Genomic DNA, 20316 nt, shown 5'->3' on the forward strand with positions numbered 1-20316 from the left:
AGGAAAAAATGTCTGAAGGGACAGCGTGTACATTGGGAGAGAGGCACAGATTAGCAGGGCTGCATGTAGGGGTGTTATAGTTGATAAAGTAGAGCGTTAAGTAGATAGCTAGATCAGCAAAGAACTTTTTGGCTGAGAAGTTATGGAAAACCACTAGAAGGTTATACAAAGAGAAGGACATGATCAGATTCACAATTTTTGCCCTGTTATACTCCCATACTATTCGAAGCAGTCCTGAGTATGCAATAAGAAGCACAGCTACCCCAGGCCATCTTGCTCCACTACATGGACTCAAATGGAACAGAAATGGTAATAATAATGAACATTTATTGAGCACTGGTATGTGCTAGGCACTGCGCTTTACGAACATCACCTCATCCAACGCTCACAACAACTCTATAAAGCAGATACTATGTGTATGCTCGTTTTCCAGGTGTGCAAACTGAGGCTTACTAAGGTTAGATAGAACTTCTCCAAGCTTCATGGCTGGCTAAGTGGGAACACCTGTTCCCGAGGGCCATGTTCCCGGACTCACCTGACCAGAAAGCCCATCTTCCAAACTAGGGCATCCTGTAACAGCAGGGGGAGTATGTGACATCCTCGGCTCCTTCAGCGCTACTCACTGAGACTGAAGAGGACAGTGCCCTAGATGAGGGACAGGAGTGGTTCACGGCCCGGGGAAGGACCTCACCTTCACATACTGGCGGAGGAAGAATGGGCTCATGTCGGGTGGGGATGACGTAGTATGTGGTTTCAGCAGCTGGCTGGTAGCCACGGGTTCCTCATCGTTCTGCTGGCTCTTCCAGTACTCCAGCAGGGACTTGAGCACGTGCAGGCAGTAGTCCACAGCGCCAGAGCTCAGCAGGGCTGCTGCTGTGGCACTGGAGATGAGGGAAGATGACTGGGGAAAAACCAGGGAGAAGCTAAGAATGCCCTGTAGAACAGTGTGGCATTCAGCTGAGTGTTGGGGGCAGGAAACGCACTCACAACAGCCTTAGGAGTAGCTGTCATGGAAGTGAGGGAGTCAGTCTCTTGAGTTAAAAGTTTCCCGACTAGCTCAAACATTTCCCCCACTCTTCTGAACAGCAGCATGGTAAGAGAAAACAAAGAAACACCAGTTCCCAAATCTAATCTCCCTACACATATGTGCCAGAGGCCAAGGAGGCCAGGATTAGATAACCCTTCCACCTGCAGGGACGAGGTTTTCTCTTTCTCCTTGGGCAGCTAGAAAAAGAAGCCCATTTATGTTAAAAAGAGAGAAAACTTTCCACTATAGGCACTTCTTTGCTGCCCCACCCTCCTAGTAGGGGCTCTTTCCATAGAACCAGTTTCCAAAGGAGATGGGGTGAGTGATCACATGAACAGAAAAGCGGGAGAAAAGCTACTGTAAATAAAACCATTAGGAGAGCCTGGCAAACCCCAGCCACCCACACAGCTCAGAAGCTCATTAAGACTGGATGCAGTTCAGCCTCCATTTCTACATTCTCTGCTTTGTGTTAATCTCCCTTCCACCACACACCACTGCTTTCTCTCTGCTCTATTACCATACCTTATAGCAACATACAGGAGGGGAATCCTCTTAGCCACTCTGCGCCTTGCAGAACAGTCTCCTGCTTTTCAATAATGGAACTTCCAAATGCTTTAACCGCCCCCAGTGGAGGGATTGTTGGAAAAGATCAGAGCTTGGAAGGGACCCCAAGAAAGGTGGATGCTCTGCCCCAGTGGTGGCAGCTTAGAATCTTACTGCTCCCGAGCGACAACGGCCTGGCTCTAACAGAGGCCTCTGCCCGCTGTCCGAGCGCCAACCAGACAATCCTCTTTCCTTTCCCCACGCCCATTAGCCTAAAGCAAGATACCTCGCATATGGAAGACTTGGATCCGGATTTGGTCCTGGACATGAAGACACTCAGGAGTCTCATCACCACCAGGTGGACCTCATTCAGGGCACTGCGTTCGTTCTTCTTGGAGACATCCTGCGGACAGAGGCGGAGCCCAGAAGACCACACTTACTTTAACCTTGAGGCGTTCTCTCAACAAGATTGCCTCACATGGACTCAGAGACAAAACAAGCTCCAATGTACCTGTGGTCTATACGTGGATGATCTAGAGCCGATACACCTAGGAAGCCTTGTTAAGATACAAACAACCAATTCATTGTTTTCACCTTGTGGAGCTACAAAAGGTCTATGAGGGCAGGGACTTGGTCTTGTTCCTCATTTACAGCCAGAGCCAAAAGTATGCCAGGGCCAAAGCAGGCACTAAAAACGTTTCTGATGAATCAACAGAACTGGAGCCCTCAGTGGAGGGTCACCCCTTGAAACTAGGCGAAGTTCCTCTAAGAGAGGAATGAAAAACTGAAAACTGATCTCAGCCAATCCCTGCCTCTCACACAGTATGACTCTCAAATTTCACCTTCTTATCCATGCCCAGTTCAGCAATAAGCTGGGAGAGCAGGTTGTCCAGGGCCCCCTTGTCTTTCTCATCTTCTCCATCCAGATCTGTAGTAAGCATCAGAATGACCTGGACGTCAACAGAGAGATAAAACATGAAAGCCAATTCCCTAAAGAACAACAATTCTAAACACAATGTGTTTCAGAAGAAATCCCAGTCTTCCTGACTGCCCTGTCAATCATAACAATAATCCATGAAAAGGTTCTAAGTCCTAAGGTAACCAAAGTTGAAGTGTCCAGAGTCAGAAGAGTCAAATTATGGCATATGCTACCCCCGGCATCACAGAAAATGTTCAGCAAAAAGTCTGCAAAACTAGTCGACTAGCCTACACTATATCCAACCGAAGTGGCTTAAGATATGGCACTGTGGTACTCTAATTAAAGAACAATTTTGCGTAAGACGAAGGCAGCTAGCGGGAGAACAGCTATCAGACCACACTGTACTACTAATATTAATAAAGAGTTACTAGACACTACGAATCTCTGGAGCAGACTTTTGTTCCTGGCTCTGTCAATAACTAGCTCGATGGCTGTAGAAATTTTTAAATTTCATTCTCTGATCCTTGGCCTTCTCATCTATAAAATGAAGGGCTATAGCTTGCAATTCAAAATTACATTCCATTATTCTATGACCTAATACCAAACCAAGTCTTACAGAGCCTCAGAAGGAGAGCTGTGAGCATGCTTAAGGATGGTCCAACTCTGATGTGACAGACCCAAGTGAACTGAGGGATACCTGCATGTATGGAATGGCCCGGACACCTCCAACACTTCGTAACTGGGGCAAAGTTTGCAGTAGTCTCTCCAACAGCATCAGACGGACCATGTGCAGCCTAAAAGACCAGGGAAAATACATGAAACATGAGCTAATACACAAACACTAACCAGCTGAATATAGTTCTTTCCTCCTGCCACTGACGTAAATAAGGAAGCTACTTCTTAGGAACAATCCTAGCATTAAAAAAAAAAAAACTGTTAAGACATGCCTTTGGTATACCAACAACATAGAAGGAAAAATCTCACTCTGTTAAAGTGGAGCAAAACTATTCCAAGATACAACTGATGGTACTGAAAACTTACTACAGGAAAGTTAAAATATTTCTCAAGCACCCAGGTCCCAGTTGTTCTCACTATTCAAACCAAACCTTCAATAGTAAGCTCTATGGCTTTTCCCAACACATGGCCCTATTCTGCCTCCAGGCATTATTTTCTGGAATTCTCCCATCTACAAATTTTACATCATCCAATTGTATAGTGACCTAGCCCTTTTTTCTTGCTTCCCGTCCTTAGGAAGGCCAGTCACTGCTTTGCCCTCTCACAGCTTAGTCCTCATTTTTCCTAGTATAAAATTCAATCTCAGGGCTCCCCTGGTGGCGCAGTGGTTGAGAGTCTGCCTGCCAACGCAGGGGACACGGGTTCGAGCCCTGGCCCGGGAGGATCCCACATGCTGCGGAGCAACTAAGCCCGCAAGCCACAACTACTGAGCCCACGTGCCACAACTACTGAGGCCTGGGCACCTAGAGCCCGTGCTCCGCAACAAGAGAAGCCACAACGGGAAGCCTGCGCACTGCAGCGAAGAGTAGCCCCCAGCTCCGCAACTAGAGAAAGCCCGTGCACAGCAGCAAAGACCCAACACAGCCAAAACAAACAAATTAATTAATTAATTTTTTTAAAAAAAATTCAATCTCGGCATCAATACTAGAACCGTGAGTCCTCCCATATATGCAGTTGGCCACTACCTAGCCTTCTTCATCTGCAGATATACAGCTGGGCTTCTGTAGTATAACAAATGTGTGTTTCTGGATCTCTAGTGAATATGCTGATTCAAGAGGATCAATATGAAAATTAATTAGGGTCTTGTCAACAAGTGGGTTGGCAGTCTCACCTAACACAATCTTACACAGATTAACAGTGTATTTGCTAAATCAATTAATGGATTCACTCTCAAAATTAATAAACCACCTTGCTTCATTTTACTTTACGTGTGTAAGAAACCACATGCCTTCATATTTTTTAAGTGTGATTTTCATGCATTCCATATCCTAGCAGGTATCCAGAATATTTTCAGTATAATAAAAGTCTGAATGAAAATAGAGTCTTGAATAATAAATGACAATTGTTCTAAAAAGAACTTGAAGGAATGAGCTAAACAACCTTCAGAATACAGTAATACACGAAAGCCCAGGCATGCATCTTTGAATAATTAGACCAGCTGTGTGAGGACTACAAATGAATAAAATTGCTCAGGAACAGATAAGGTACAAGTGATGAAAGATGAGATGACAGCAGCAGCTTAATACTTTTAGGATAAAACATAACAAGTTCTGAGATGGATTAAAATCCTCAGATTTGGAGAACGTGCATGTGAATATACACAGAAAGGAAAAAGCCAACATAATGAGTAGAGTCTGGATCTGGACCAAGATCATGGCAGATTACTGACTTTCCAAACTCTTAAGATAGTAGTACTCTTGCAACTTAACAAAAAAATTAAACAGTGTACCAAAATTACAATTTCCTCCTCGTGACAAAGTAAAACCATTATTATTTAAAACAATAAGTTACTTAACAATTCTTTAACTAACTTATTCCTGAAAAATACAGTTAACTTAAAACAACTTTAAAGAATTTCATTAGCAATATGACTAGGTTACCTAAATTGACCCTCCAGCTAAAAACAAATGAAAACCCTAAAAAGATGTAACAACATTTTCGAAATAATGAGTCTCAAGAAATTTCAAAGGATCGAAATCACATAGTATGTTCCCCAACCACAGTAAATTAAACTGTAAATCAATAACAGAAAAATAATTAGAAAATCCCCAAATGTTTGGGGACATATTTGGCAACATATTTCTAAATATCCCATGGGCCAAAGACTAAATTACAAAAGAATTTAGAAAACATTTTGCACTGAACAGCAATGAAAATACAACATATAAAAATATGTGAGCTCCAGCCAAAGCAATGTTAAAGGGAATTTTAGAGAGAAATATATAGCTTCAAATATGTATTGAAAAAGAAAGGTTTAAAATCAATGATTTAACCTTCCATCTTACGACGCTAAAAAAAAAAACAGAAAATTATCCCACCCCGCCCCGCCAAAAAGTAAGATACTAAAACAAAAAAGTTAGTAAGAAGAGAAAGGAAATAATCAAGAGTGGAAATGAAATAGAAAGTAGGCATACAACAGAGAAAAATCAAAGCCAAATGTTGGTTCTTTGTAAATAAAGTTGATAACTTCTAGCAAGACTGACTTTTTGGGGGAAAAATATTTGTTACCCATACTAGAAATGAAAAAAAGTATATCACTACAAATCCTAAAGACATTAAAAGGATGATAAGATATATTATGAATAACTTTATGCCAGTAAAATGAATGAATTCCTTGAAAAGCACAACATACCAAAATTGACACGTGAAGAAACAGTAATAATTCTGTGTCATTTAAAGAATGAATCTACAGTTGAAAGTCTTCCCTTAAAGAAAGTCTTCCCTTAGAGACCCAGGTGACTTCACGGCTAAATTTTTCCAAGAATTCAGACGAAATAAAACCAATCTTACACAAACTCTTGTAGAGAACAGAGAAATGGGAAACATGTCCTCACTTACTTTATGAGGCCAGAATAACATGAACACCGATACCTGACAAAAACATTTCAAAGAAGAAAAATTACAGGCCTAAATAAAATATCAGCACATCAAATCCAGTGATGCAAAGGTTAAGACATCACGATCAGGTGTCCCCAGAAGGTTGGTTTGATAATGGAAAATATCAATTACTGTAATTTACAACCTTAAACAGAATAAAGGCGAAAAACATATAATCAACTAAGTGCCACAAAAGCAACTGGAAAGCTTCAAAAACCAACCCAAGATAAAATATCTCCCAGCAAACTAGTAACAAAACTTAATTTGATAAAGGATATCCTAGAAAACCTTCCAGTTAACATCACACTTCATGGTAAAATAGGAAACCTTTTCTCCTGTGTCTGGGAATGAGGTAAGGATTTCCACCATCACCACTTCTCTCCTACCCAATACAACAAGGCAAGAGAAAACAGTTAAAAGGTGTAAAGATTGAAGGGAAAAAACTTAAATGTCATTATTTACAGGAGACACGATTATTCATGCAGAATCTGTGCTAAGAATTAATCTAATTACCAAACCCATAATTAGGATTAATCTAATTATCAAAACCGATAATTAGAATTTAAGTGAATTTAGAAAGATCACAGAATACAAGGTCAAAATAAAAGCAATAATGAGCTCACCAGCAATTAAGAAATTATTAAGCCAGGAAATGAGTGAAGACAGAAATCCAGAGGGGTAAGCAGAGTACTGAGACTGATTTCAGGGCATCCGAAAACTTGAGGCTACCATGCTCTAAAGGCAACTTGTACATCAGGGTGCTAGGACCTTACAAGGCGTCTGGACTAGGAAAAGATGCCTAGAATTTGCCCCAAGTGAGGAGAGTCTTCTAAGAGAATCTCATAAAAAAAACCACAGAAGGCTACACCCTGAGTTTAAAAGTAAACAAATACACCACTTCCCCCCGTACCACTTTTTCCCCATCCAGGAGTCTGTAAGAAAAATTAGCTGACTCAAATCCTGACGCTGAGACAAAAGGAGGAAAAAAAGAATCAGCTGCTGAAATACAGTCTAATCTATATATCTTTTTCCTTTTGGTTAACACTTTTTGTGTCCTATTTAAGAAATCTTTGCCAACCCTAAGTTATGAAGATATTTTGTCTTCTAAAACCAGTACGGTGTTACCTTTTGTGTTTAAATCCTTAGCAACTGATTTTTGTGTATGATCAGGTCAAGACTCATTTTATTCCATATTAATTTCCAACCAACCTATTGCCATTGATTGAAAAGACCATCTTTCTTCCACTGTACAGAAGAGTCTCATCTGTGTCATAAATCAGGTGACTATGTATGTGTGAATCTGTTTCTGAACCCTAGTCTGTTTCATTAATCTATTTTGTCTATCCTTGCACCAATATCCCACTGTCTTACTGAGCACAGCTTTATAAGCTACAGTTGTGTAGTCCTCTAATTTTGTGGGTTTTCTTCTATATTGCCTTAGCTAACCTTAGTCCCTTGCTCTTCCAAATAAATGTTAGTATCAGCTTGTCTGTTTTGACACATATATAATGCCAGCTAAGATTTGTGACTGGGATTATACTGAACCTGTATCAATATTAAGACAATTGTTATCTTTATAATAATGAGTCTTTCAATCCATAAACATGGTATATCCCTTCATTTATTTAGATCTTCTTTAATTTTTCTCAATTAGCTTTTATAGTTTTCAGTGTAGAAGTGTTATATATCTTCCAAACTTATAACTATGTATTTGATGTTTTCTGATGTCACTCAAATAAATCTTAGGAAACTATAAATAACTAAGCACAGGAATTTAAAAAAGAAAAGAGATATTAAGACACATGGAGAAGAGAATATGATGGTCTAACATCTATTTAAGTCCCAGAAAGAGAAATAACAGAAAATGAGGCAGAAGCAATGCCCAATGAGATTAATGAATGAGATATTTGAATGAAAAGTTTCTAGAACTAATAAAAGACACTAACCCAAACACTCAAGCAGAACAAATGTAAAGAAATCCATCCTAAACCTATCCTAGTAAAACTACAAATAATAGCGACAAGATAAAGATCTTAAGAGCATCAGTAAAGACACTGTTTTCAAAGAAGCAATAATTGTAACAGCAGGTGACATCTCATTGGCAATAACAACGGATACCATTTTCAATTCTGGGAGGATAAAACCATCAACACAAAATTGTATACCCATCAAAAATACATCCGCAAAATGTAAGCTAAATAAAGACATTTCCAGACTAACAAAACGTGAGATTTTGAAACCAGGGGACCTCCCCTAAAGGAAAATCTAAGTGACATACTTCAAGAAGAAAATGATCCTAGATGGAAAGTCTGAGATGCACAAAGAAAACATGGGCATAGAAAGTGGTAAACATGTGAGCAAATCTAAACAGACACTGATTATGTAAATCACATAAAAGAGCAATAATATCTTAAAAGCTTTAAATAGACTTTTCTTAAAACACACAAATATAATTGCTTAACTTGATAAGAATGAGCAAAGTCTTCTAAGGTACTCATTCAGAAAGAAGATATAGCTCTTAGTTAACTTTAGTTTTGGTTAAGTATGCATGTTGAAGTGATTAGTATAACTACTGAAAGATTGGAAACAGAGTGAACAACCTCCAAACTTGCAAAGTTGGGGCAGCGGGGAATGAGAAAAGAGCAAATCAACCCACAAGTGGGCTACAAAGAAAAAGAAACACAGAAACAAGCAGAACAAATAAGAAGCACAAAATAAATTCAAATATATCAGTAATTAACATTAGTTATAAACGAACTTAACTGTTCCAATTAAAAAGCAAAGGTAGACCGAATTAAAAATATTTTGAAAAATACACTTCAAAGAACCAAAAATCACAAAGATCACATTATCTGAACACATGGAATTAACCTAGAAATCACATGAAGAGGTAAAAAAAACTGATTAAGTAGAAAATGCCTTTTAGGTTAAGCAGTTAAGAAACAAATCCCATCAAAATATCATCAGTTAACTGAGCCAGAGGTCATCTTCCCCAAAGGGATGCTGCAAGCGTTTAAGTGGAAGGACACAGGGAATAGAGGAAACACTCACTGATGCCCTCCCAAAATGTCTCCGATGCCTGACTGTTCAGTTACCTCTTTTTCTGATAGAAATCATTCAGTTCAAAATACTGATTTCTGCACTAATGTGATAACTATGGGCCTCACCAAATTTAACAAACATTGTATCACGAGTATATTCTTAGGTTTCTTTTCTTCCTCCTCTTCTATTTCTCCAGTCACCTCTTGGTTAAGAATACATTCCTCCACCAATCCAGTGACAAACACCACCAGAATTTCTTCAGGGGGCTGGATTAGGATTTTATGGATTACTTTCAATTTGCCAAATGCCCCACCACTGGTTATTTCTAGTCATAAACTTGGATTTGCTGTTTGATCTCTCTATTACCTAATAAACATGCTGAACAAGCAGTTATTTCTAGTATTTACTTAATAACTATCACTTCTGAGTCCAGAACAGTGTCACTTATAAAGAGAATGCTACAAAATGAGTGTATGGTTAATGATGAAACAAGAAAGATTTGACTAAGGAGGATACCACGTGTTTTTACGACAATCCCTTTACTAAGAGATATGGAGGGGGGGGCCTACAAGAAAAACCACTTTCTATTCTCTCTGCAATTGATTTGATGAAATTCTAATTAGGACCAGAAGACAGACCCAGAACACTTCTTAAGGTTTTTAAACTGTTTCACAAGTCTATTACCATTACATTTCTAAAGAAATAAACTGTTATCACCACTCCACCTCCTGCAACTGATCCATCATCCTATTCCTGAAACATTCGCCCCTAGGAAAGCCTCTTGAGTGCAAGTAGCCAGCTCCTGACCTGTTGCTAGCGTGGACATCTCCTTCTCCTTCCCCTTCTCCTTCTCCCTCGGAGCCATCTCCTTCCTGATGTCCGGTGGTGGTGCTGATGGCACCAGTGCTTGAACTGACACTTCCTGGTCCAGCCGGATGCCCCTCTGCTGTGGCATCACCATAAGCACTGCTCCGGCCAGATACTAGAGGGAAATGGTTTAAAAAGTGCAAATCAACTCCCAAAGCACGGTGGAATCCAGTGCATTCTGAAGTCAGCAATTACCTGACTCTGGTAGCTTTAGAAAATTTTTTTCTTCTGTGTGAAGGTCAATAAGGATTGAATTCACGATTTCGGCCCCACAGGACTAAATGACTAAATGACTTAATGACTCTCTGGGTACCCAAAGAACAGAAGATCCACCCACAAGAACAATTAATCTCAACTGTTGATAAATTTCCATCTCATACCCCAGAAGAAATATATACTGATTTGGGAATCTCAAAATGATCAGCTACTCTGTATCTCTTCCACAAAAAATTTTCATATCCAATTTTTAAGCAGAGACTGATTTTAAGATCAAACCAAAATGGCCTGTCATGCTTCCTCATTCTAGAAGCCCAACCCCCACCAGCTAGTACAGATGGCCTGCTATATTAATATACCAGATCATTAACAATGGGACTGCCCAAAATCTCTTCCCCAACAGAAGAAGCAAAAACCACCGTAGGACTGATTTCAAAGTCATACCATAACTGTTTTCAATTAATCATGATTTGGGATTATGTATGTCATTTCTTTCTTCCACTAACAGATAATTAAACTTCCCTTTGCTGAAACCAATCCTAGGACCCAGGCAGGGATTTCTATTTTGTCCCCACCCTCTCTGCCCAAGGATATCAGGACCTCCAGCCATATTACCACTGTGCTCGCCAGCCACCGAGTCCACTGCACTTCCCCCGCTCTCGGAGCCCACACTACCACCGTGGTCAGCAGGGGAGGTCCGAAGGGTGGAACCATCAGTTGCTGCTGTGCTGCCCTCGTCGTCTGAGGCTGGAGCTGAGAGAGTAACGACAGCTGTTACAGGTAAAAACCCCTCTTTGGAGCAAAAGCATCAAACTACATAGTGCAGAAGACACAATGCAGTTTATACATCCTGTTGTCAAAGAAAAAAGGGAAGGATTTGCTTTGCTGGTTAATCACTAACAGGAACAAACACTATACATGGTGCATTGCAAACAGTACTTAGACAGAAGTGAAAACCCAGTTCACTGGGCATTTCCTTCGCTGTTACATCACAATGCAAGTAAAACAGTGCAGAGATTCAAGAAGAATCTGTGACGTGGACACTCAGTTTTCTAGCTAAAATGCTTCACGGTCACCATAGTCTAGGTGTTACTGACACCTGCTGAGATTGGAAAATAGCCATTACCATTCAAAAGCATAGATTCTGAATTTTCATGAGATTTGTTTTGCAATCAATTTATGCTTATGCTAGGAAATCACTTATCATGAGCTCTCAAATCAACCCTGTCTGTTTTTTTAATCAGATGGTCCAGAGGGGAGCTCATTCGGAAATTTCAAACTTCCTAATCATCCTCATCAGATGCTAATAATGAAGCAAGGAAATTCCCCAGAGACAGCCACAGCATCCAGGATCAGGGCTGAGCTGAGACAGGAGGAAAATGCTGGATGAGATACATGGGGGAGAAAAGCCAAGACAGCCACAGAGCACAGCAGGAACACAACTGGCACAGCACAACAGGGACCTCCAAGCCTGAAATGACAGCAACTAAAGAGACCTAAGAAAAGCAACAAGCCATGGCAGCAGGCGAGAGGGGACAGCCAGTTTCTCCCTTTCTTATCTATCCAGGATAAAACGCCCAAAACAAGAAACAAAGAAAAAAAAAAAAAGAAAAGAAACAAATAGAGGGACACCTCAGTCTAAAAACTCTCAATCAACCCTTAAATACTCAGGGGCTGATTTTCCAGTAGATTGTTCAGATGTTCCATCCTCCTCTATTTGGTCCAACTCTCCACTCAGGACATATTTTTTTTCTTATCAGATTAGGAAAAGTGATTGAAAGTAAATACAAAATGAGGTCTGAAGATTTCCTATGCATTTGAATTGTCCATAAAAACCCTACCCACCAAGCTCAGATCCCACGCTGACCTGAAGTGTAACTCAGCTTCTTGTAGCTTCGCTTTTATTTGCAAATGAAGAGAAAAAAGTTAAAAGGTTTGAGCGCCATTTTTTGTCTCCCTTTTGAAACTGCCTAAAATGTTAGAACTCTGGTGAAGAACCCTGAAAGCTGTGATTTAAGCTCTAAAGCCGATCAACCTGCAAGCTGTTCTCTTGGCCTTTCCTTGGGGAATCAGCTGAAGCCAGGCAGCATGCAAAGTGTAGGGAAGCAGAGCCATGAAAGCCTTTGCCAAGCCGCATCACTATGCCTTCCACACCCGCATTTCTAAAGCAAAGGCACAAGCAAGAAGTCCAGGATGGCCTGTCAAAGCAGCTGCCCATTACACTCTCACAGCGTTGGAAACGAGGCCTGAGGGTCCTGGGGCCCTGAGCCGCGCTCCTTGCTGTGGACAGTTACCTGATGCTGTGGTGTCAGAGAGGGTTCCTGCGTCCAGAGAGGAAGAGCTGGGTGCCTGGCCGGACAGCCCCAGGCTCTGCAGGCCCAGGGCACTGCTGCTGCTGCCTGGGAAACAAGTGGAGAGTGAGCACAGCATCCCCTCCAGACCCCATCCACAGCGCCACCTGGCCACCTGCTGCCCTCAGGAGTCTAAACTCACCAGTGTGTGACCCCCTCTGGCCTAGAGGAAGTTACTCAACAGCCATTGCTGTCTACCCACCAAATTTAGTTACAGAGATGGTGGAAGCCTTCCTTCAGCTCAGGCAGGACACAGGCTGGAGGAATCTAACAGATTTGGGAGGAAATAATCCAAAAGACCAAACTAACAGAAACTATGAGATTGGCTCCAGACTAAAAACCCCACCGTGATCCTTCTCACTCTCCACCTGTATCTCTGAACAGCCCTCACCCAGATCAACCTCTCCCCAAATCTGGGGATGAGCCAAGTCAGCTGGATATCAGTAACTGCCAAACCCTCTTTCCTGTGCAAGGCCAATGGGCCACTGTGTTCCTGGCATTGCCTTCTACCTTGCTGGTCCTGCTGCAGGCTCAGGGCAATGGCTAGTTCAACCATGGTCTCGTCATCTGCATCAGGCGGGATGTCCAGCATGGGGGGGAAGCCCTCTGCGCCTGCCAGCAGGGCCTCCAGGGGAGAGGGGTTGCCATTGTTGACATTTTCAGCTGTCTCCAGGACCATCGACTCAGACTGCAGAGAGAAAGCTCTGTCAGTGTCCCGTGGTAAACGGCAGCTTATGGAAGTCCACTGAATAAGAGCTGGAGGAGAGTTCTGAGGCTCCTCCTCCCCACTCCTGCTGCCAGAGACTCACCACCATCTCAAAGTCTCCATGGTCCACCTCACTCTGTTCCTGGCTTTCCTGACGGATATGACCACCATTCGGGATCCCTGACGACTGCATTTTCTCATCTGCGTCATCATCATCATCATCATCCTTGTCTCCTGAGTCAAAGAAACCCGAGTCACCTGAAGGCGCTTGCTCTTTCCTCCCTCGGCGTGTGGTAAGATAAGCTATATAGCAAACAAAAACCAAGACAAGCAAGCTACCAGCTAGTGCCCTGTGCTTTAGAGATAAATTCCAGGGAGCCATGCCTGGCCTTGTTCTCCTGCTTCCTGGACCTAGCAGGATCTGGGAAGGTGGGGCTGGCAGTGACAGCCTGCTCCACTTAGGAGAAGTCTTTTCCAGCTGATGAAGGAAAACAAAAACAAAAACCCTTGGATCCCATAAAGCAGAAAAATCTAAGACCAGCAGGTCCCATGAGCTTGTGTCAACCCTCAGGAGACCCTGGACAAGACAGGGAAAATAATACTATTGAGATGTTTATCTATTATCTGTCACGGCAGCTTGGAGTGTTATCTTACTTTTTTCCCCCAAAACAACTGGGTCAGTGAGATTTTCACACTACATAATCATTAAGAGAAAAACCAACTGAGATGTGAAACCATCGAATGAATGCTGGTTCTTTCAGCACAGCACTATAGGTCCTACCCGGACCAGCTTCTGAATGAAGGGGAAAAGCCTTCTAAAAAGGGAGAAGCCCAGGTTAGACTCCTAATTATCAGAAAAGGATGGAGACCTTGCCTTCCACTCAATGGGCTGAAAAAGTATGTGGATATGACCTTAACTGGAAACATAAACTATCTGGACTCTAGCTTCTCCACAGAGAAAAGATGCACAAACTGTTGCCTGACTCATCAAAAGCTTAAGATGAATGATACTCAAGGAAGGTTGTCTGAAGGTCGTGAAGCTGCATGCGCTCCTCTAAACCTGCACTGGACCACACAGTAGCCACAGCCACTAGCTACAATGTGGCTAGTCCACATGGAGATGTGATGTTAGTGTATATAGTACACACTAGATTTTCTTTTTATTATTGGAGTATAATTGCTTTACAATGTTGTTAGCTTCTCCTGTACAATGAAATGAATCAGCTGTATGTATACCTATATCCCCTCCCTCTTGGACCTCCCTCCCACCCACCGCCCCACACTAGATTTTTAAGACAGTACAAAAAAAATTTTTAAGAATGGAAAATATTTTACTAATAATTTTTTATATTAATTATGTGTTGAAATAATATTTCTGATATATTGAATTATTAGTAAGTTAATTTCAAATATTTCTTTTTACTCTTTATCATGTGACTAAAATAAAATTTTAAACCATGTATGTGACTTTCATTGGAAGTTTAACTTCTGAGCTAAACCAAGTAACCAGAGTTACACAATATACTACTGCTAAGATTTAGACAATTGGTAGAATTGCTTTTCCTAAAATGTTAAATGTTATGTCCTTGACTTGTATCCAAGTGTATCAAGAGGGAAATCTCTTGTGAAATTTGCTGTCAATCTTACTGTAGGTAAGTCCCCTGAAGATACTACCCATTAGGCAACAAAATGGACCCTTAATGTAAGAACTTTCATGCGGGGAAATTTTTCATTTCCTGAAAAATGGCGGGTTTTTTCTTCAGTCACTGTGATTTTTGAACCGTTCTCATCTTATTTTCACTCTGGCTTTTGGGAAGATTTCAGCCAAAAATAAGATCTTCACTTAACAACCATGTAGGACTCTGTGATGTAGATTTTACGTCCTTGGCTTGATTTTACTATTGTACCTTTATTTTCCCCTGGCCTCGATTTTCCTTCTTTTTATTCTATTTACTATGCGTTTCTTATACACCACCTTCAATTCTTCATGGAATAAGGCGGCGTAAAACAATGGATACATAACCAGAAGTCTCCAGGGCCTTGGTCAACATGAGCAGCACGTCCTAGTGCTGTATTTCCCTTCTCCCCACCACCACACTCGCACAAGCCTAAACCCAGACCTCACATTACCCATTGGAGTGTTGCTTCGAGGGGAGGAGGGCAATGTCACATGTCTCCGCTTGTTCCTCGGCCTTAGGACTCGAATTAGAGCTTGTTTACAAGAGAAGCTCACAGCAGGATCCTGAGGTTGAAAGGAAACCATCATTCTTAGGTTTTAATATTATTCACGAAACTGTCTATAAAACACTTTCCTTTCTTGGACAATCACATGCATGTGGAAGATCTGCCTGCTCTCACCTGAACCCTGCTGAATCAGGTCAGCAGTTAAGCCCTTTTCCCCGACCTGGCATATAGAAGCCTCATATGCTACATTCTTGTATCTTAGTTCCTGGTAATAAACTGGCAGGTCATTTGGCCCTGAAGTCCCTTTGGCTGTCTAAAAATTGGTTTTGGCTTTTCATCAGATGATCAGGCTCACTTAGCTCTGTGCTAAAATCAGTACTTCCAACGCTAGCTTCTGTGCCAGAGTCACTGGAAATAGATCTTGATGATGTTCGTTCAGGTACTCATTTAATTAATACTTACTTAGCATTAACTATGAAGCAACCATCAGCATATTCCCTGGGGACTCAGCACTGAACAAAACAAACCAAGTCCATTCCCTTCCCAAACCTTTCTTTCCACGGAATGAGTAAGATGTTAAAGGTTTTACTGATATGTAAAATTCTTAATTCCCATTATACCCTCCTTTAAGTCTGTTTTATTTCATTAATTAGCAAACATAAAAAAAATTTTTTCCAGACATTCCCAGATAAGGATTATCTGGGGTTGTAATGATACGTACAGGACACAATAGCATCTGCATGTATATCTTGGATGCTGTATTAATACAGTCCAGCTCACAGGTACAGTAGCCATGGATAATGTCTACCAGAGCATTAACGGTAGCTTCAATATGAGTTAGGCCTACAGGGGAGAAACAGATGGTGAAAAAACTTCTAACTACTTGACAGTCAAAGACAAAAGTACAAACTCTTATGCCCACGTAAAGGTCAAGCTAACAAGAAAATGACAAGCACACACAGAAAAACAAACAAAACACAGACAGAGAATGTAGGCTGTAGGCATTGTTTGTGATTTGTTTTATTAACAGTCTCCTAAATCTCCCAAACTGTCTCCAAAAGCCTTTCCAAATAACCTGCATCACAGAAATAAACAGGTGTCTACTCTCTATGGATACCAAGAGACAGGGTAGAGAAAATGTGAAGAGCTGAGCAGAGTCTAAATGTTCCCTACTATCCCCAAACCTTAGGTGAAAAAGATGACCCTAACAGGCCTTTTGGGTTTACTGCCCAATCAATGTCCAAACACAAATGAGTAACAGGGGTCCTTCTACTTTTCTAGATTGCTATTCAGAACCTTATTACTCTTCCACCTAAAAACCTTAGACAGTGTGAAAAGTTAGATACCAAAGGCAGCAGTAGCTTAGAAAAAAATAATTCTCTAGTATGATGTTTTTGGGGTTTTGTTTTAAATAAATAAATTTATTTATTTATTTGTTTGTTTGTTTATGGCTGCACTGGGTCCTCATTGCTGCGTGCGGGCTTTCTCTAGTTGCGGCGAGTGGGCTTCTCGTTGCAGTGACTTCTCTTGGTGCGGAGCATGCTCTCTAGGCGCGCGGGCTTCAGTAGTTGTGGCACACGGGCTCAGCAGTTGTGGCTCGCAGGCTCTAGAGCGCAGGCTCAGTAGTTGTGGTGCACGGGCTTAGTTGCTCCGCGGCATGTGGGATCTTCCCAGACCAGGGATCAAACCCGTGTCCCCTACACTGGCAGGTGGATTCTTAACTACTGCGCCACCAGGGTAGTACCCTCAAAAGACTTTTTTTTAAACAATTATAAACACCACTAAGGGCACACGCACGCACACACTTCTTTATGTGAAGTTCAATCCGACATGAGAGATACAAGAAAGTCCCACTTCTCTGCTACACTGCTAAATTCCTCTATCAGGAACATTGATCTCACAGGCTTCTGTTTCCTAAATATTCACTAAATATCCACTCTGGAAGAGATGGATGATGAAGGCTAAAGGTGAAGAGTTCAATCTGTTCCAATAAAAAACTTACATCAGGCTTCACTATCAAGTATCCCTTTTAACATGATACCTGGCAGGCAGGCAGGTGCCAAGAAGGCATTCTTGGGTTTGGATGCATGGAGTTTCCAGAAGTGGTTCACCAGCTGGGTGATGAAACTACAGCAGTCTCCCTCCAACTGCTTCTGAGGTTCTCTCCCCTCATCCGCTCCTTCTAAGCAGGAGAAAAAAAAAATTATTAACGACGGTAAATCTAAGATGGAATTTAATTTGTTTTAAGGTTAACTCAGGTCAAGGAAGCTTGCCTGGGGAGGGAGTTTCAAGTGGGGCCCCAGTCAATATGCCAACTATCCCTAGACTCCAGCAGGCACATCTAGGAAAAAAACAGTCTGGGAAAGGAATATCACAGAAAACATTGTATGTTAGAATTAAGTAGAAGGGGAGCATTTAGGAGCTTACAGCAGATTCAGAGATCTCAGGTGCAACTGTTCAACTTCTAAAAGCTAGGGGAACATCTGCAATTTTCTAGAATGATTCGTGAATTACAGTATTAGAGGAGGAACAGGATGATGACAGCATATGGAAATAGGGAAATAACAGAACTGTAAAGGCATCAATAAGCTCTATTTGATGAAAGCAAAGCAGGTTTGGTACCCAGCCAATGTGAGGAGAGAGGAGGAAATAGAATCAAGCACTGAGAAAGGCTACAGATATTAATAAAATACTGGCAAAAGCACAGCACGAAAGCAAAAGACATGATCCTATTACTTTAAAGCAACCAGGGCACAAACTTAACTTTACCCTGAAGATCTTAAAAGAGGTAGTAAATTCAGAGACAGATTATATCTGATGTCCAGAGCACTAAATAAACTCAAGAGTAATCCAAGGGGTAAGCACTGGAAACAGTATTTACTTAGAACGATACAATTCTAATGTCAAAAGCCCTTCAAGATATAAAGACAAGAGAGTAAAATCCCTGTCTCAGAGCATGAAGTCAGTCAGAAGCCAGTGAGAACAAGAAGAAGATGAGAGAGTAAAAAAGGTGGTGTAGTAAGCAGATTTCAGGACCACGGCCATACAGGCCAAGTTCACCTGTTTCCATCTGGGGCAGCTTTGACTCCGTAAAGTGGACAAGGTTGTTAGGGCGCATGATGGCAATGGAGCGAGCTGTGATCACCAGCCTCTGGAAGACCTCAGGGTCCAAATCCTTGCCTTCTTTGCTGGATGTGTTGAGACACTGCACAGCTTTGCTCAGCAAGGCCTGATCCTACAACAGAAGAATCACAGAGGATGAACCAAAAGCAAGGAAGGCCTGGGTACTAAAGCACAGAGGAGGGGGGAACTGACAGATCATCAGGATGGCTACCTCCTCTCAAGAGAACAGGTTAATTACCGTTGACTACCTGGAACAAATCTTCAAAGCAGCCCAACACAGTTCAACTTCTTCATATAATAAAACATTAAAGACGCTTAAAAAAAAAATCAAAAGCCATGAAATCAGTATCGAAGTATGATAGGAAAACTAGAAATACCAGCCGATTCTCCAGAGCTACAACATCCCAGATCTCCTTCCTATGGAAGTCATTTCTTTGCAGGATCATACCAAAGCTATGTTTCCAAAATCGCCTTTCCTTGAGAGGTTCAGCAGGTTAAACTCACATTTCTCAGTTCTCTGGGTTGGAGACACAAAAGCTAACCAAGGCATCCAGGCTGGTGGCTTCCTCCTCATGGATCTGAACTGTCGACAATCTTTTCCATTTTTAGAAACTGGCCTAACTTACTGCCTTCAGTCGCTACTTACTTTTATAGGTGAGACCCTCTCTCCCCAGATTTCCCCCTCAGTCTCTCCAACAACCACTTACCAAATTCATCACAAGCAAGTACACACACCTCACTGAGGGCTGTGGCACAGCTGCAGGAGTGGCAACACCAGCAGCCCTGACCTCCTGAGTGACTTCCCGCCCCACTCTTCCAGTGAGAAGCCACCCCTACTCAAGCATCCCTCCCCTCCCTTCCTTAAATCTTCCTGATCCTATTAGAGTAACAGAACAAAATGAATGCAAACCAGTGGCCCATTACTGGCTTGTCCTCATTTTGAGTGATATTCATTAATTTCTCAGGAGAAACTTTACGACGTACGGGTCTAATCTCAACGCTCTCCTCTCCCCACCTTACTTTGCTACGCCTTTGCTTTACATCCAAAAACCCAACTTGCTTGATTCCCTGTCAGTACCACAACTTACGCTTCGACAGAAGGCACCCCTGATTACCTTGTGGCTGTGATAGGCTGAGCGGCTGGTGTGCAGGCTGGCCAGAAGGCTCTTGGACTGCTGCTGGACACTGGCAGGCGCTGGCAGGGACAGCAGCAGAGTGGCCAGCTCCTGAGCTGCATTCTTGTTTCTCTCCTGATGCAGAAGACAGCAGGGTTGTCCCTAACCCCACCAAATCCACGCAGGATAAACTGCCCACACGCTGCCCCCCCACGCCTTCCTCCGTTCTCGGCCACCAGGACTAGGTTAGGCTCCATGGACCACAAGGAGCAAAACACAGAATTTCAGAAATTACAATCCTCACACGATACAGGTGAGGAGAGTCCAAGGTCATGACTCCCAGAACAGTGTTCTTTAATCAGAACACTGATCATTCATCCTATTCTACAAAACACTCTCACTACGGGTCCCCCAAAAGTAGGACATAAGGCCTTAAGCTGAAGACTCCTCTGGATCATCTTTGCAAATCAAGATCATGCTATAGGGGCTTCCCTGGTGGCGCAGTGGTTGAGAATCCGCCTGCAGATGCGGGGGACACAGGTTCGAGCCCTGGTCCGGGAAGATCCCACATGCCGTGGAGCAACAAAGCCTGTGCACCACAACTACTGAGC

The 20316-nt window shown here is 42.1% G+C and overlaps 1 protein-coding gene across 6 annotated transcripts in view; it reads right to left on the reverse strand.

Moving 5' to 3' along the window:
- Window positions 1–12: 12 nt before the first annotated feature.
- The window catches only part of UBR4 (ubiquitin protein ligase E3 component n-recognin 4), a 77714-nt gene continuing 57410 nt past the window's right edge, over window positions 13–20316 (reverse strand). For 2 of the 6 annotated variants that reach the window (XM_028487782.2, XM_028487780.2), the window contains 15 exons: window positions 19706–19840; window positions 18528–18702; window positions 17741–17824; window positions 17509–17649; window positions 16189–16310; window positions 15414–15525; window positions 13387–13517; window positions 13088–13265; window positions 12521–12625; window positions 10842–10979; window positions 9951–10125; window positions 3187–3283; window positions 2413–2520; window positions 1857–1973; window positions 13–901 (listed from right to left, as the gene is read on the reverse strand). In XM_028487782.2, coding sequence (XP_028343583.1) covers window positions 668–901; window positions 1857–1973; window positions 2413–2520; window positions 3187–3283; window positions 9951–10125; window positions 10842–10979; window positions 12521–12625; window positions 13088–13265; window positions 13387–13517; window positions 15414–15525; window positions 16189–16310; window positions 17509–17649; window positions 17741–17824; window positions 18528–18702; window positions 19706–19840 — 2052 coding nt within the window. In that variant the 3' untranslated portion in view covers window positions 13–667. The remainder of the gene's footprint in view (window positions 902–1856; window positions 1974–2412; window positions 2521–3186; window positions 3284–9950; window positions 10126–10841; window positions 10980–12520; window positions 12626–13087; window positions 13266–13386; window positions 13518–15413; window positions 15526–16188; window positions 16311–17508; window positions 17650–17740; window positions 17825–18527; window positions 18703–19705; window positions 19841–20316) is intronic. The other 4 variants (XM_028487785.2, XM_028487783.2, XM_028487781.2 and 1 more) reach the window with 3 other exon arrangements.

The sequence above is a fragment of the Physeter macrocephalus genome, chromosome 3 (genome assembly GCF_002837175.3).
Source record: "Physeter macrocephalus isolate SW-GA chromosome 3, ASM283717v5, whole genome shotgun sequence".
In the NCBI taxonomy this organism is placed as follows: Eukaryota; Metazoa; Chordata; class Mammalia; order Artiodactyla; family Physeteridae; genus Physeter; species Physeter macrocephalus.